The sequence below is a fragment of the Diceros bicornis genome, chromosome 7 (genome assembly GCF_020826845.1).
Source record: "Diceros bicornis minor isolate mBicDic1 chromosome 7, mDicBic1.mat.cur, whole genome shotgun sequence".
NCBI classification, from domain to species: Eukaryota; Metazoa; Chordata; class Mammalia; order Perissodactyla; family Rhinocerotidae; genus Diceros; species Diceros bicornis.
In genome coordinates, this window is record NC_080746.1 from 32,788,327 (window position 1) to 32,806,977 (window position 18,651).

The following is an 18,651-nucleotide window of genomic DNA, read 5'->3' on the forward strand; positions in this document are numbered from 1 at the left end:
ATACAGCTGGAAGTAAGCATGCCTACGTAGTTATATGCAGTATATATAAATACACTTCATATTTTACAAACAAAACGCAGAGCAGAAATAAAATATAGACAAATACCTTATAACCCACTAAAACCAATTTGATAATACTTTTTTTTTTTGTGAGGAAGATCAGCCCTGAGCTAACATCCATCTTAATCCTCCTCTTTTTTTTTTTGCTGAGGAAGACCGGCTCTGAGCTAACATCTATTGCCAATCCTCCTCCTTTTTTTCCCCCAAAGCCCCTGTAGGTAGTTGTATGTCATAGTTGCACATCCTTCTAGTTGCTGTATGTGGGACATGGCCTAGGCATGGCCGGAGAAGAGGTGCGTCGGTGCGTGCCCGGGATCCGAACCCGGGCCGCCAGTAGCGGAGCGCACACATTTAACCGCTAAGCCACGGGGCCGGCCCTAATAGTTTTGATTGTAAACATAAATTTGAAAATAAATTCTCCCCATTTCCTTACACCATTACAATTAAAAAATTTAATAGGAAACAAACAAACCAATGTTCTAAAAGAATCAAAAAATCAACCTTGTTAGATGCGAAATGCTTAATCCTCCAAAATAAAATTTAAATTAATGAGTTATGTTACTTATTTCCTAAGGAATAGTCTTAGACGGAGCATGACAAAATGAATAACGTGAATCATCTTCTTTGGACCCTAAATACGAGGCAGCTTTCACAAATTTTATTTGGAAATTTGGTAATTAAAAAAAATAGTTGCCAAATAAAAATATTAGTCAATAAACGCATAATTTTTTGCCTTTAAAAATTTTTAATTTCAATTAAATGTCACATATAAAACAGATTCTGAAAATAAGTAAATGTATTCATATTAAAATAAGCTAAAATAGACGACTTAAGGAGTTAACCTTTCTTCAAGAGTTTACATAAAGGAAGTTTATGACAAGGAAAGCTCAGATACAAATCCTGCCTTGATTTTCGTTCAGCTCTTAACTCTTTAGCATTCAGATGTGCCACCCACCAAAGGCAAGAGCAGAGAGTTATGGAACAGCAGAAACACTCCAACACATTGGCATCATCGTTAGGGGCAGAAAAACATTTCAAATTCTGTGAGCTCTCCTAGTCAAGGAATCCTTTTGTCAACTAATTGTACCACTCTCCCCACCTCCACGGGTCCCTTTCCAAAAGCTGTTGTTTAAGAAAATCTACAGTGTAGCTATCAATATTATGTTGGTCAGTTTGCTGGATAGGGAAGATGGATGGGCTATGAAAGAGAAAGCCATCAACACCACTAGGGCTGCCAATTACTGTTGTTGCCATCTGTGCTCTGAACCAGGGCACTCATCAAAGGGCGTCAAGTGTGGAGTGCAAGGCTGTGGTCAAAATCCAGCCCAAATGCTCCAAGCCCTGATGCTAGGCATGGGGTTGCATCTTCCCAGAGGAAAGGGCACCTTATCCTCATATGCACTAAGATGTATAATGGGGTAGCTATCCTCTTGGGCCCACATAACAAAGAAGAAAGAAGACAGCATCTAAATGACTACATAAGAAGGAACTAAACCTTTACTTAGTACCTACTCTGTACTAGAACTGTAATAAAAGCTTTATACATATTATATTATTTCTTTAATATCTTCCTCACTATAGTAAGGGGCATTGTTACTCCCCATTACACAGATGAGAAAAACAGCAGATTTAAGTAAATTGCCAAATAAGAGGCAGAGAAAGATTTATATTCAGGTTTATCTTCTGTGAAAAAGGTGGAAATGTGTTCAATAACATGTACTAGACCTAAGAAAGATGCTTTGGGGTTTATAAGTTGCTACCTTCCAGTTTTTTCTCAAGGTAGAATGAACATTTACTTTAAAAGGTAGGTTAAGAACGCCACAGCCTGGCTTCCCATCCAAACCACAAGAAGAAGAGAGAAACTTCAACTCTAAGATCTCAGACACAAGAGAGCAGCAGAATAAAACACCAGCATGTCAAAACTAACCAAACTAGGAATTTGAGATACTCACTTCAGAACTAAAACTCTAAAAACTGTTGGCTTTCAGATACCAGCCCCTTTATGTATTAATGACTAAAGAAGGCTTTGGTATAGCACATTATTTTGAAATAAAACTAAGTCTCCCATATGAAACTGGTTAGAAAATAACCATCACTCATGCTCCAGTTTCCTTAAAAGAATAATTACTATTTTCCAGAGAAAGTTTTACCAATGCACAAGCATTACCTGGTGTGCTCTAATTACAGTGTCTCACTCACCTGAGGCCGAGTTCATCATATTCTGCTGCACTGGTGGACTGGTGGGGGCGGTAACGTTCATCTGGGAGAGCATGGCCTTCCTGGGGTCCTGCCATGTTGTTGTCTGATCGATGTGACTGAGACAAAACAAACCACTGCATTAGATAACAAATACTAGGTCCTAAAAACAACAATCCCATTTATCAAAACAGGGGAGATAGAAGGGCTAACAGGCAAGGGTTCTAAACTAGCTCTGTAAAAAGCACAGTTATGTTATCTCACAGCTCCCATCCTTCCTCTGCAACCTTTTTCATCCCTGTATCACTCAACTTTCACCTCCTAGATCTTGTAAGTGCAAGATTTGAAAAAGCTATGCCTGGAATTTTAAGTGAAGGGAAACTAACTTCACCTAGTAGACAATTATTACCTGCTTCTAATTTAAAGATAAAACGTGATTTATAAACTAACCATCTAAAACAGTAGTCATATGACTAAAACCCAAAATTCCCAAGAGAATCATCCACTTTTTTCCTCCTAGAGCTAAGAATGTCAATTAATACATAATTTTTAAGCCTAAAATCCTTTAGTTGTAAAACACAAAAAGCTGAAAAATTCATATTACAATATATACTCCAAAGCCAAAACAGAATTAAAAACTTCATTTGTAAGTTTTCATTGCCTCCTGTAACTGTTAAAGGCCTTTGTTATTTGCTCAACAAAACATTAAACATTTTCTACATACTGTTAACTTACTGCAAAATATCTTATATGTGTGCATACAGACTTCGTTATCTATAAAAAACTGGAAATGAAAACAGCTCAAGATTCTATGATATATAAAACTACAAGGCATCTAGCATGGTATCTGGTATATGAGCATTCAATAAATATTAGTTTTCGTCTTCCAGCAAAGTTTGTTTCAAAACAAATTAAATTAAAAACAAACAAATTTTAGTGAAACAAAAACTAAAATTATACACATGAAACTACCTAAAAAATTATCCTAGAGAAACAGCCAGAGAAGTACTCACAGACTTATGCATAAAGTTCTCTTCTGCATAATTTATAAAAGCAAAAATTTGAAAGCCAGCTAACACCTAATGATTGGAATTGGTTAAATAAATATTGCTACATATGATGGACTACAATGCAGCTGTTGAAAATATTTTAGAAGAATATTTAACAACATGGAAAATATTCATAATGTGGCTTTTTAAGTAGGTTGTAAAACAGCACGTACAATATGAGGCTGTTTAAATATCTGTGTATCTGTGTACTGAAAACATATGGGAAGGATAGATATCAGATGTTTTAACAGTTTATTTCTAGATGGCAAAATTACAGAACTCTGCTTTGCTAGGTTTTCCATTATTAAATGATCATGAATTCATATTCTTCTTTAAATTAGGGGGGCAGCCAGAAATAAGGGTAATTTTAAAAAAGAAATCCTTCAAATCATTTTTTGTATGGCCATTTAAATTTCAAATCTGGGGCTGGCCCAGTGGCTGAGCGGTTAAGTGCGCGTGCTCCGCTGCTGGTGGCCTGGGTTCGGATCCCGGGCGCGCACCGACGCACCGCTTCTCCGGCCATGCTGAGGCCACGTCCCACATACAGCAACTAGAAGGATGTGCAACTATGACATACAACTATCTACTGGGGCTTTGGGGGAAAAAAATAAATAAATAAAGTTATAACAAAAAAATAAATAAATAAAATAAAATAAATAAATAAATAAATTTCAAATCCGAGTTCTCTCTTTTTGAATCATCCCATGATAACTACCCATGTAAATGGTAAGGAAATGACACTCTGTCATTAACTTTCCTGAAATGGAACTAGAATGCTATCTCATCAATAATGTTATCTTATCAATAACACAGTAAAAAAGGATCATCAACCCTGGCTAGAGTGGACCTTTAATATTATCTACTAGAGATGGAAGAAGAATTCTTCTAGCTCCTTGGCAAGCAAAAATGAGATGAAAACAGGGAAGTAAGAATGTGGAAGATTTGTATACTTAGGATGGACAACAGTACCTGTCAATTCAAGGCTATTACAGACCAACTATAAATATTAAGAGATAATATTTATTTATTTAGTGGAGTATATAATTTCTCAAATGTTAACTCACCAGCACTTCTTTTTTTCTACCAGTCATATATGCTTTCTAGCAGCAGCTCTAGCATTTGCTCTGGTCTAGACAACATAGGCAAAAACCTTGTTCAAGTCTTGCTATGTAAGCACCTCATTCCAAAAGATCAAGTCCTTATCAGGCCCAGTAAGAGCTTATTTCTCTTCCTTTTCAATTCTCTGTATGAGCCACTGAACAAATTAAACCATAAAATGTTCTCTAGATATACAGTGTTTCTCATCCTTCCAGATATCAAGCAATACACATTTGGCAATTAACACTGTCATACTCAAGAAAGAAGCTTAAAATCCACAAGAAGACCAAAATTTAGGGAAATGTTTTTCACTTCCTGTTATAATGTTAAGAAACCAGTAAAACAAACGGCCAGTGATTCATTATCACCGGCTCTTAAATTTCAATAAAAGTGTATGCATGCCACTGCCTACTCCTTGTCTCCAGTACTTAAAATCCCCAGCATCTATGAGGCATAAAGGAGGAGGAGGTATACTAGAAGCAAGTTCAGGATTCTGATTGAAGGTTTTCTAAATATCTAACAGTTGAGTTTCTCTGAAAACTGATTACATAAATCATATTAATCCACTTATAACTAGATAGGGCTCCACCCAAGAGTTTAGGAAGACCCCATTTTGATGACTAAACATAAGAACCATATGAATCTTCCTAAATATTGGAGCCAATCCACAAATCTGTTCTTAAGGCTTCCTTCTCCTTTAAATAAATTAGGGTTTTGAATACAGTGCAGAGAATGTATAATTTTACTTCGCTGAAATGTTACTTAAGTGTACAATTGCTAAAATTTCTTTTCTCCTCCTGAAAAAGCTGCTGAACCTCACTAAGTTAGTTTAAATCTCTATAGAGCTGTACTATGTTACCTCAGCTATTATTCCTATTACTTAAAAAAGATCCACATCTCTTTAAGGAGTAAAGATGCCATTATCTAAATTGTCCAACTATAAAAGCATGCAACCACTTAGATGTCAAAGGAAATGTGAAATAAAATTAACTTTAGAATTTTTGTTTTCACTTATTCTGTAAGATTAAATCATGAAAAATACCGTTTTATCTTTACAATAAGTTGATTTGCAACAGTATACCTGAAAATATCCAGCCTTCCTTTTTATCATACGAACAAGAATCTTTATAAAAACATTTCATACCACAAAGAAGTATTTTTTCTGAGACCAATAAAAAATAGTTTGCCAGGCCCACTCTTCCCGCAGGTATCTGCATAGTACCTTCCTTTGCTTTCTGGAGTCTTTGTTCTAAAGTCATATACTTAATGAGGCCTTCCCCGGCCATGCCATCTAAAATCTACCCTGTCTAAGGTTCTACTCCCTCTTCTTTGCTTCATTTTTGCTTGATAATTCTTTATCATTATCTGATATATTTTTACTTATTTTGTTTGCCTATTTCCTCCAACTAACATAAGCCCCAGGAAAATAGGGACTTTTATCCATTTTATTAACTACCATATCTTCAATGATTAAAAAGGTGCTTGATAAATATTTGTCAATGAATTAATGAAAAGAAAGCTTTTTTCTTTTTTGCTCTAAGTACATCAAACTTTCTCCCAAAGCTTCATAGCCTTACTGATTTTATCAACACCCACCTTTTCCAAAAATGAAATTACAAGTAAGGATTATAGATCCACTAGAATTAGCAATAAGGAGATTATTAGTGACATTGGCAAGAGCAGCTTCAGTGCCACGATGAGAGTATAGTGAATAGGAGGTAAGGAAGCAGACAAATTTAGTTCTGTACAGAGGAAAGCAAAAATGCAACTGGATGAACATGACATTAATTTTTGTTTAAGAGGAAGAGACACAAGTGTTTAAATGTGAATGGAAACAGAGTAGCTGAAGATGTGCTAAGGGATCATTGAAGAGTTACAGTCACCCATCAGAGGGTAGGAAGGAACAGAATGTAGACACTGCTTCCCCTCTAACAGGAGGTGAGAAAGAAAGGATGGGGCAGAAGCAAATAATTTCACTGGCTGGTGAAAGCTGAGTAAGTTCTGGTGTGATGGCTTCTACCCTCTTATCAAGAGGTATAACATTAAGATGATTAATGAAGCTGGCATTATTGGTACCCCCACTATGCAAATAGAAAACTGAGGGACTTGCACAAGGTCACACATCCAGTACACACAGAACTGTATCTGATACCCAGGAATTCTGAAAACAATTTCTGCACTAGACATATATATGAAAATGACAATAATCGAAAATGTCAATTCTTGTGTAATACATACTGAATAACAAAAATATTGCATAAATACCAAGAGGAAGCAGAATAAAAAGCCATGGGTATTGAAGATTCAATAAAAGATGCCAGAATATTACAAAACACAATTTCTGCTACCACTAGAATATAAGCTTCTGAAGGAGGTGTACCTGGGAGAGTGCCTGGTACACAGCAGGGCTCAGTAAATATGTGCTGAATTGAATGAATATTAAAGCAGTGCGCATTATTTAAGAAATGTAGGTGATTAAGGGTTCACATAAATGTTAATCTGAACAGGGCTGAAGAGAATTTTATCACTCAAACTACACTTGATTTTAAAAAATGTCAAATTATAAATAACAGAATAGAAATACATAACCAAGAAGATAAAATTAAGGAAAACTCATAAAACAGTATTTTCAGAGTTAAAAATATGAGTGGTTATATATAACATAGAAAATAATTAAAGATTTAGTTTATCTTGTTTCTTAGAATAGTCTAGCTGCTGAACTTACTATAGGAAAATAAGAAGTGTGAAATTCTACAGCCCTTTCAAGATATGTAAATAAATTATTCTTTGCTGTTATTTTGGAAAAGAAAAGGAGATTGAATTTATGACCAAGATAAACCCTATGATCTCACTCTAGAGCAGCTAAGGCTGGGAAACAATGAATTTGCCAAAGTTTAGACTGATGAAACATAAGCGACTGACTGTACTCTGATCAAGGTCCATGTCCAACAGCAGTCTCTCCTGTGTATACAACAGAGCCACGTCTCCTGTTGGCTTTTGTCTCTCTAATTTTACACTGTAGAATCTGGTCTCATACTGGATAACTTAGTAAAACGTATACAGAACCAAAAAAGGGGCAGAAATCTTGAAGTGAACCATTAGAAAACTGACTTTTTGCATAATCCCACAAGTTAACTGAGGCTATGGTATTTAGAAATATTTAGAGAGCTTCATATTCTCCTGTGAGACGTAAATCTCATGAAACTCAAACCGGGGCTTTGAACATGCAGGGATTCTGACCTTACAAAGAATAATATTATTGTCACATCTTCAAATTGCTGGGGAAATCATAAGAACACAACATGCTACCTGAAGCTACCGTGAGGAGACCCAGAGATCTCATCTCTCCAGGATCAGAGTTCAATAGAGAGGATGATAATGTGCCACTGTTTCATGAATCTCTCACAAAGGTTGAAAAAAACAATCACTTAAAAAAAGAAGACCTACAATTTATTAAGCTTAAGTGATACGTCCAAGGGCAGCTGACCAGTATGTAGCAGAGCTGGCACTTAAACTCAGAACTAATTGCAAAATCTGCACTCTTTCTACTACATCAGACTTCCTCTTACCTTGTAACGGCATTTTGGGTGTTGTTTAGGTTTCTTAAGACTAACCTCTACATCATCACCTCCCCTCCTCCAATCTTTGCAATAATTAAGTACAAGACAGACAGAAATCTCCTCTGCAACATCAACCAGTAGATCCAGGATAACACTCATTTGCATCTCTCCCACTCAAATACAAAGGGAATATGGTAGTCGAGAGAAGTTCCCAGGGATTTTAGTTAGGACCAATGACAGATAAGCATATTTTCTCATAGATCCCTTGGATCAATCTTGGATACTAGGGGTGGGTCGGGGTAGTGGGGGGAGGGGAAGCCCTCTGTGACTTCTGAAGGTCAAAGAAACGTCCTATAGACACTTTCCCACATATTAGATACATGTGCTGCCTCCCCATTGAAACCCTGGGATTTACTGCAAAGGGGAAAGTTGCCAACTTCTGTTAACTGCTCTCAAGATGATCTGGTTCTTCCAAGGAGTCAATGACAGCAGACAACGAAAAGGGACTAGAGAATCTGGTGTTGAGATGGCGAGAAGTAGAGACTGGGCACAGGCAAGACTTCTCTACCTAAGAATGGGAACCTATCACAGTTTTCATTCACATCTCAGAACAATCCTTCCTTAACAAAAGAGGACATAGAGACTCAGGAAAACTGAGTAACTGGCCTTCAGCCACACTGCTAGTAAGCAGCATAGCCAGGATTAAAACGTCTTTTTGCCTCTAGCTCAGTGCTCTTTTCACTCCACCTTACTGGTCTCTAAGTAGAAAAGGATTTTCTAAAATGATAATTTGCCACTCTAGCAGAATAGATTTTTTTTCAGGGATTGTAATTTAAAAAGAGAAACAGAATCCTTGTAAACGCTTTCCTTTTCAATTTATCAACTATTAAGACTAATCCAGGACTAGCAAATGAGCTCTGTCATCAGAACAGAAAACTATCTTTAGTATACAAAATGCACAGTCATTAGAGAACGTCAACGATTGATTAATTGATGGCACTGGTACAGAAATAAATTATGGGGGTATTGTGCTTGCTATTTCTATTCCTTAAATTGGTGGTTTGCAGCTCTAAAATGTTATGCTGGTTTTTCTTTTTCCTACTTTGTTTCCTACTTTATAGAAAAGATTTCTAGTATAAATCTAGACACAGATATGATAACCTGCAAGTTGCTTCCCTTATCTAGACATTGTCTTCTTGTTATATTGTTGTATCTAATCTCCTATAAAAGTGTTGGTTTCAAAGACTCCTGTATGTCTCAGAATCTACCAAAAGTAACTCTCCGTATTGTTTACTTCAACGTATATCATTACAATGGCATATAAACAGATGTGTTTTAAGATGAGTAGTGAATCCATTTTGGAAGCAGGTCATAGAGAAATGGTTTAGACAATGTATGGTACTTAAAAAAAAAATCCTTTACGCAAATCAAGTGTTATCAACACTATATAATCAACAGCTATACAAGCTTAATACGAATCTCCGATTCTTTTGAAACATCTGCTACCATTTCTTGAGACGACTGTTCTTCAGGTAATCTTTTCCCCTACGGGACCACAAAATACCTAATTTCTAACCTAATCTTTTCAAGACTCATATCCCTCCTTTTAGAAGCCTCCTCTGTGGAATAGTGAGAAAAGTAAGGCAGACACGGATTCAAATCCCAGATCTGCCAGTGATAACCTGGGCTGTACAGGCAGGTCATTTTATCAATCTGTTTCATCTTCAGTAAAACGGGACTAATTTATTTACTTACTTAACAGGATTACGAGGATTAAATTCAGTCACATATATAAAAGAAACTAATACTGTAGCTCCTGGTACACAAAAGGCCCTCAAAATATTTTTCCTAACTTCATTCTTGTGCTAGTTCATTATTTAAAATGAGAAAAGTTCATGGTGGATGGGTCAAGTCAAGAAAACATTTAAGCATGAGATAAGAGGGGCCAGCCTGGTGGCATAGTGGTTAAATTCACATGCTCTGCTTTGGTGGCCCAAGGTTCACGGGTTCAGATCTCGGGCCCAGACCTACGCACCACTCAACAAGCCATGTGTGGTGGTGTCCCTCATACAAAAAAAAAAAAAAAATAGAGGAAGATGGGCACAGATGTTTGCTCAGGGCTAATCTTCCTCAGCAAAAAGAGGAGGATTGGGAATGGATGTTAGCTCAGAGCCAATCTTCCTGACACACACACAAAAAAGAATGAGATAAGAGTTCAGTTAAGTGAGGATGACAGATCCAGGGCTTTAGGAGGTCTAGAAAAGAATTTGGTTTTCACCTGATGGGTGATGAAGAGATGCAACAGGTAGACACGACAGGTTTCACAGCAGGAAACAGAAATGATAAAAATGTTCTGGACCATTAGTTCAAGTTGCACAGAGCTATCAGCAGAGAGTAAGAATGAACTAGAAAAAGTACCAGGCAAGTATAGACACACTGACTCCTAGGGGAACAGTAGCAAAATAATTTGGCCCTATAACCAAATGCCTCAAAATATTCGTTGTTGAAAATCTCTTCATACAAATATATATATATATTTTTTTTTTTACTTAAGCCATAAAATGGTCAACTCTGTCAATCTAAACCAAGGCAAAGAAAAAGCAATATTTCTTACGTACCAGCCAAACACCATTCCAACAAATCCTAAAATGCTCTTCAAATTCTTGGTTGTATGTTTTCTTACTGAATACTGAATCCATAAACTTTATTTAAGGGACACTGAACAACATAATGGGAAATGGGTTTTATTTTTTTTGTGAGCAAGATCAGCCCTGAGCTGACATCTGTTGCCAATCCTCCTCTTTTTTTGCCGAGGAAGACTGGCCCTGGGCTAACATCTGTGCCCATCTTCCTCTACTTTATATCGGATGCCGCCACAGCATGGCTTGACAACCTGCGAACCCCAGGGCCGCCGAAGCAGAGCTCAAGCACTTAACTGCTACAACACCAGGCAGGCCCTGGAAATGGGTTTTAAAGTGATAAAAAATATTGATGGTGTATCTAACCTGAAAGATTAGCATTAACTTTATGCTGCTCATTAGTGAAAGCATTAGAGAACTAAGCTAATGTAGTTGAGTAAAATAATTTTTGTGATTGACACTGATATGGTGTTAGTTTAGAAACCTCACGGAATGGACAACTAACAATTCCCTTAACAAGCCTTCTCCTCAAGAGGGTGGGCCTCAGGCCAGCAGCACTGACAACACCTGGGAGAGAGTTTGTTAGAAACGCAGAACCTCAGGCTCCACCCAACCCACTGATTAAGAATCTGCAGCTTAACAAGATCCACAGGAGATCTGTATGCACATTAAAGTTTGATAAGCACTGCCTCAGATACTACTTTGAGACCTGATCACCTACACTGTATTTTAAAGATGACTAATGCCTGGAGGATAAATATTTCGTGTACATGAAGAACTATATGGTTGAGATATCAGACTTAAAGAAAGCAAAACCAATAACCTGCGGTAAAAATTCAAAATTTAATTTGCATCACTACTGCAAAAGGGTACACTGAAATCCATCAGCCACTGTACCACCATAAGTGTACCACTTACGTCACAAGGAAGCTGCATTCTCACTGCATGTTAACATCATTGGCTGCACTGGTGATAGTCTTCTCCACTCCTTCATGCCTTTTAATTAAAACCAATAAGTGCTGCAGCCTTTCAAAAACTGATTTTATATTGTACTGACACATTTTTACTTAGAGTAATGGTTCTCAATTTAGAAATGGGGGTCACTTTTGGTTATCACAGTCTTACAAACATTTAATGAGGAGAGGGTACTGGATGCTAGATTTCCTGCAATGCAGTAGATGGTCTTCCACAACTTATGAATGTCTTGCCAGACTTTCATGTAAATAAAATCCACATTTGCAAATAAAACTCCACTTTACACACAAAGTATATTTTGCACAATTTTAATTATATACCAAATTTTACTGGAAGGCAATCAATTATACTCAGTTTTGTTTGGAAACGTATTAATAGTATGTCCTTTTTGGATAATCACATTATCAAACAGCAATGTCCCCTTGGTATTTTTAGTTATCAACTCAACACACTTGGTCTTTATTCAAAACTGTCATATTCATGGCAATTCTAGGTGTACTCGCAGGCACTTTATTTTATTATAGCTTCTAATAAAGCATTTATATATTAATATACATATTATTTTATCATACATTACTTTATTTCTCCTCATTATGTAAGATTATGATATAATGTTGATTTCTTAAAATTTATGTATGTAATTAAAGTTATATTACATATGAATTTAATTTTAGCATAATAAACACTTTCCAAAATATTTCTTACTAAAAAGAGCTGATGGGACTGACAGGATTAAGAACCATTGCATTAAGAGATCATAAACTACAGAGAGAGAGCATTTTTATAGCAGAAGTCTAATATGTCTTTCCCATCAGATCACGAACTTCTGGAGGGTAAACAATCTCACCCTTCCTCCCTTTCTATATTTCATTCATGAACACAGTGCTTTACAAGTAAGCACTCAATAACCATTTGATGAATTGAAAGCTTATTCTATTGGGTTATTTTTTAACCACCAAGTAATACTGTGACCTTAATCCTAAACGGGATCAACTGACATGTAGGGCATGGCACTTGTGAGTAATGAATAAGCTAGCTAAATTTTGAGAATAAAGACAAAATCCTGCCCCCCCACCCCGTGGAGTATTGAGAAAATATACACCAATATGTATTTCAATATGAGGTGTTAAGTGTTAACAATGTAGTTATACATATGGAACTGTGAGAACACAAAGATGGTTTAATGGGGGGGAGAGGAGAGAGGAGGACAGAGAATGAAGAGCTAAGTGTCTTCTCAAAATCCCTGCCAATTTGTAGAATGCTGCAATCCTGGTTAAAATCGAGAACTAGTAATCAGTAAAATGAAGCTGTTAAAAATTTAAGCCTAACCATATCCTATGTATGGTTTACCCTCTTTTCATAATCTACTTTTGAAAATGTTTTTATTCTAAACCATAAAACCATTTTTCACAAAATCCCAGCAGTGTAGTCTTAAATTGTTTGTACCTGCACACAGCTACCTAACAAACTGGTTCACTCCAACTCTGTCAAGATTCTGTGGTGTCAGACAGCACAAATTAGTTGTAAGAATTTAGCAAGATAATCTACAAACTATATGAACAGAAACTTCATAGAAAAATACATCCAACAAGTGTTTTAATCTCCTAACACACCTTTCAGACCTTCTTCGTTGTGTTGCAATAAGGGAAAACAAAACAAAACCAAACCAAAAAAAACGAAATTTTTTTTTTTTTTTTGGTAAGAATGACCTGCTTAGACCCTTTGACAAAATTCATCTTTCGTGAACTCATCTTTGCTGCATGGACTTGTAATTCATCTATATTATAGGAATTGTTAGAAATTCCTAATTTTTCCTAATAAAGGTGAACAAAGATGAAACAATAAAGTGTGCTCTGCTTTTATACTAGAGACATCGGGGCAACCAAATCACCACCATTCCTCAAGAAAATGAGAAAATTTGTAGTTAAGTATATATAAGACCACAAAACCTAAGGATCTAGTGAGAAGCCAAGTGACCAAACTAAAGGATTCTTTTTATTAAGAAAAGTTGACATGTAGTAAACAACAAAAATAAGATTAAAACTGGAAAACCAGGAATAATACAAAATAGATGTAAGGAATGTTTTAATTTTAAAACTTCTGTTACTGCTTCTAGGCCCTCAAAATACTATGATGGCAGGACTGGTTCTAAAATTTAGAAGAGTGGGCAGTCAGCCCAGATTTATGGCTCACTTATCAAGCCTGTGTTTGTTGTGCAAGTGTTATTTATAGAGTCACATGCTAGAGGCTGTTCCCAAGCTAGCCAAACCTACACGCTTAATTGACTCTAGGAACAATGATACATTGTTCAGTCTAATCCTTCTATGAGCTACAGTTCCTAAGCCACAACCATACGTGCTTTTTATATTTGTATATGTCTACCACAGACTATTTTTAGAACCCTCAAAAGTTCAGAGATATGCACATGCTATAATTTCTTGATATGGAGAAGACTTATGTGCTTTGCCTCTATGATAACATAATTTTTATATTACCGGAAATCAAAATCTTAAATTAAAATTTAAATAATTGGGCTATCACTAAAGGCTATTAAAAATGGGTTAAAATTATGAAGAAGTGTGGGCAGAAACACATCAAGACAAATGTGACAACTGATTATATTCTACTCTACAAATTGTATGCCACACTGTAATCTGATCCTGCGGCCTTCAGTTGAATAAAATTAACATGTGTTCAAAAGTAGGAAATCAATTTAAACACAACTTAACCAAGTTGCCTTATAAGAGTGACATGCTTACATACATCTCCTTTTGGAAATAGGTATTCCCTAGGGAAGAGGTGAGGATGAGTAGTTATGAGAATAATGCCAAAGCTCAAGTGGAGGCTTCCTGAAACAAACACACAGTTGTCTCAATCTTGATCCAAGATGGCTTTTATGTGTAGTTACACGCAGTGACATCCTTTTTATAATGCCATAATGACTGAGAACATTCTCCCCAAAAGTTCAAAAAAAAAAAGGGATTTGTCTTTATTCCATGATATAGAAAATGACAGATGTCATCACAGTATGAAAAGAGACTCATAATTGTATTAATGAACAAAGACCACAATTCAAGTCTCTTGATTCTCAATTATAAGGTCTACCTAGCTCCCTTCATAAGTTACCTTCAAAAAAAGAAACAACAAAACTATGACCAAAAAAAAAGCTCTGAGAAATGTTAGCACACAAACAATTTGTAAATATTTTTCAAAATGTGGTCTTTAAAACACTTGCATCAGAATTACCTGGAAGACTTATTAGCTCCTCAGTATTTTTAACCACAATAAGATTGGAGAGTAATTGATCTAGCAATTTTACATACGGAATACTCTGAGATCCTTACATACAATTAGTAAGACATTTATTTACCCAGAGCCAGATAAGGAATCCAATCTCTTCAAAAGATGGTTGATGGTTTTCTCACATTCTGCTGTTTTGTTTAAACTGATATTCCTGAGCAAATACTGTTTTAAATAAAACTACTACACGTCAGATGTCAAAAATAAGTGAACTTTCTTATACACATTAAAGACCTTGGCAGTATTATTCTTTCATTTTATAACTGTCAGTCTTGAAATAGGAAAAAAAAAACCTGTGAAGATAAGGAAACACATGTGTTGAGTACCAACTCTGATCTTATTTGCCACGACATGACTTAGGCCTGAGGCCCTCAACCAAGAACCAAGAAGGGAGACAGGTTTAGGCAGTCAAACAAAACTATAATCAGCTTTCTGTGTCTCATCAGACACAGTGGCTTCCAAATAAGGATCTGTTCAGTCTGTTGGCTCATGTGTCTGTAAGGAAATCACATTTAGTTACAAACCTGGAAGCATATTCATTGCATATTTATGGCTACATTCAAGTTTTCAACTGTTAACACAACAAGGCTTCAGCCACCCAAGATATTAATACAGCATGAAGTCTAACAGCCTGAGAAACATTTCCCAAATGGTAAATCACCAGGAACGCAGTCAAGAAAATCCAAAATAAACACTTCTAAGCAGAGTAGGCAAATGGCCCTACCAAAACAAAACACATATGGAACTTTTAACGTAAACTGCCAGTACCCCCACCCCTGCCATTTTGATGAAAATAATAAATATAGTTCAAGAATCTTATTGCCACTTGCTTTAAACAACAGTTTGATAACACTACAGATTGTCTTCAATCATCTACAAAGATTCATATTGAAATCACCAAAATAACTTGAGAAGGGACTCCAACATCTAAAACAGTTACTTGTACACATTCTATACCGCATTTTCAGGATGAATAGATATAATGCATGTCAAACAATGAGAGATGGTTTCTATACAAATAAATAGTAAGCATACAGTCTTATTTAGTCTTAATTGCATTTCATTAAATGTTATATAAAACCTATTTTACTTTGACGTTTTGTTATTTAATAGTTAGATGTCAGTTTAGGGTATGTTACTTGGATAACTCCGAAATTTTAGTAATGCCTTCAGGGGTTCCACAGTGAGGAGAGAGAGCAGGACACTGGTGGAAAGGCACTATATTCATTTACTTAACTTGAGAGTTAAGGCACCCAAGCTCAGTCAAGTCATTGGACTTTTCTGAACCTCAGCTTCAACAGCTGTGATATATGATAGGCCTCCATTAAATAAGAACCAATACTGCACATTTCAAACATCTACTGAACTAAAAACAAGCATCTTATCCATATAACTATTCTCAAAGTAAATAAATTAATACCTGATGGCAACACTTGGAAAAATTATCTTGAATGGATTGATAGAACCACTTAGCTAAATTAAAGTTATTGATAATAATACATCAATGAATAAATTTTACATACAGGACTACTACAGATGCTAATAAGGTGGTCTGCCAGGCCTGTGTATTTTAAATGTGGCAAAGGGGGAGTAGAATTCTTTCATTCATGGCCAAGTAGTCACCCACCCTTCTTCCATCAAGTTTTCTTTGTATGGTCATGCCATGCTAATCTTTTTTTTAAGAAAATGAATGTTGGACACTCACAGAAACCAGGTTTACCTTATTAGGTAGGGCTGGCTTACATAAAATACTCAGTAGTCTATCCACACTAAATTATAAATACAGATTAAATGTCTCCCTTCTGTCTCCTCTGAACTTAATATCTTCATTAAAAAGGAAAGGAAGATTACTTTGTAAACTCCTCAGTTCACCAGATTCAGAACATTTATTCAGGTTGAAAACTAGAATTCAACTTGCTTTTTGTAAGTTGCAATTGAAATGTGATCCTATCAGTGAAAATACAGTTTTCTTCTTTGAACCTTTCAAGTTAAGTGACTATGAAATTCAATTACACCAAGAAATATATTAACACCTTTTTGAGAGAGATTTTTATGGATATTGGTAGGAAATGTTACAAACAGTCATGGTCATTAAAAGGAAATTAACAAAAAGCTTATACTCTAAACACTAAGTAACATGATCACTTAGGGACTGCCTCAATCTTCAAGAACCATGCGAGCAGTTTGGATCCTCAATTTTACATGAGACATTGCCCAAGGAGCAGTTTCATAGGTTTCTAAGTTCTTAGGGATTTTTTTTTAAGAGTTCTTATGTATGAACAGGGCATTCCTCTACTCTGATTAAGAAGCCAAACATCCACGAGCTTACTGAGAACAAATCCAACCTCTAGGAATCTAAGAAGTGAATGAAGAGGCTATTTACTAGATTGAGAGTTTCACTGAAATTCTCTTTAAAATTCTCTTTCAGTAACTAAAATGATTAATAACTGAAAAAGGTTCTTAAAAGCAGGAACTTAATTTGGTTAGCTATGGAACTCATTTTGTTAAACTTCGAATTCACATATAATGCATACATAGAAAATAGCTGATTCTTTAATATAGTATCAGAACACTCTATTTGATTTTCAGGTGAGAAGACTGAAATACCTGAATTATAAAGATTTTCTTTGTATCTTAAAAAAAAAAAACCCTCTCTACAGCAGTTTTCATAAAATATTTTGTCCACTACAACTTTGGTGGGAAGGAGCAGCAGCCGAGTGGCAGAGTGGGCAATAATGTCTGCCTATTATGAATCACCCGTATCTGTGAAATTGTGGAAAGTTTTTGTCATTATTGCTCAAGACTGACATAATGGAGCTGCTGGACAAAGACAAACTCTTAAAATAGCTTCAGGGATGGAACAGACTAGGCCTAATTGGAATGCCTCAGTCTATAAAGATGAAGTCCAAGTGGAGATATAATTAAAATCACAAATGGAAAGGAAGATTCTGAAGTTCTCAAAATATGAAAAACACTTTACACCTGAAGGAAAACTTCAGTCATTGATCACTATTTCATGTCTCCATGCCTTTGGCTCACACAGTATGTCGGCCTTCAATTCCTTTTCCTCCCCTACTCCTCTCCTGTCAAAAGCCTTTGAGGCCAGCTCAAATGTCCACTCCTAGGAAGGCCTCCCGGAGCTCTGAGCTCTCCCCACCTCTACTCAGCCCCTAACAGATCTAACTGCCCCCTCCTGTTTTCATGGAAATTTCTTTACAGAGTTACCACTATACTGATCAGAGGGTGATGCAAATATCCTTCAACCTCCACTCGATTATAAGCTCATTAAGGCTCAGGAGTTTCCATACATAATACACATTCATAAATGTTTTAAAGAGCAGAAAACGACATTCAATGGAATCTTGTAGATTTATGAAGCTCTATGGAAGTGTGAGGCAATATGAAAAAAAGTACTATACCACCATAACAAATATTAAGGCAGACAATAAATCAGGATCTGAGAGTTAGTTTTATTAGTATTAAGCCAAACTCTATCATATGAATCATTTCAGATGCATAAATTAAAGTGGAAACACTTGTATCAAGAGAGTTTTTATGTGATCTGCCAACTGGCATCAGGTAAAAGACCCACTATTTGTGAGAAGAGCTCCTCAAGATCTTAGAATTACTTAATCCAACATACTTATGTTACAGATTAGGAAAACGGCAAACAAAAGGTAAAACTGACTTTTTCTTCTATAATCAAAAATGTCCAAATAAGCAACATATGGTGGCTTCTGGGGTTGGGAAAGGTGAGAAAGGGTGGTAGAAAAA

The 18,651-nt window shown here is 36.0% G+C and overlaps 1 protein-coding gene across 12 annotated transcripts in view; it reads right to left on the reverse strand.

The window, feature by feature from the left end:
• The window catches only part of YAP1 (Yes1 associated transcriptional regulator), a 111,606-nt gene that overhangs the window by 55,297 nt on the left and 37,658 nt on the right, over positions 1-18,651 (reverse strand). For all 12 annotated transcript variants that reach the window (XM_058545344.1, XM_058545340.1, XM_058545336.1 and 9 more), the window contains exon 3: positions 2,260-2,375. In XM_058545344.1, coding sequence (XP_058401327.1) covers positions 2,260-2,375 — 116 coding nt within the window. The remainder of the gene's footprint in view (positions 1-2,259; positions 2,376-18,651) is intronic.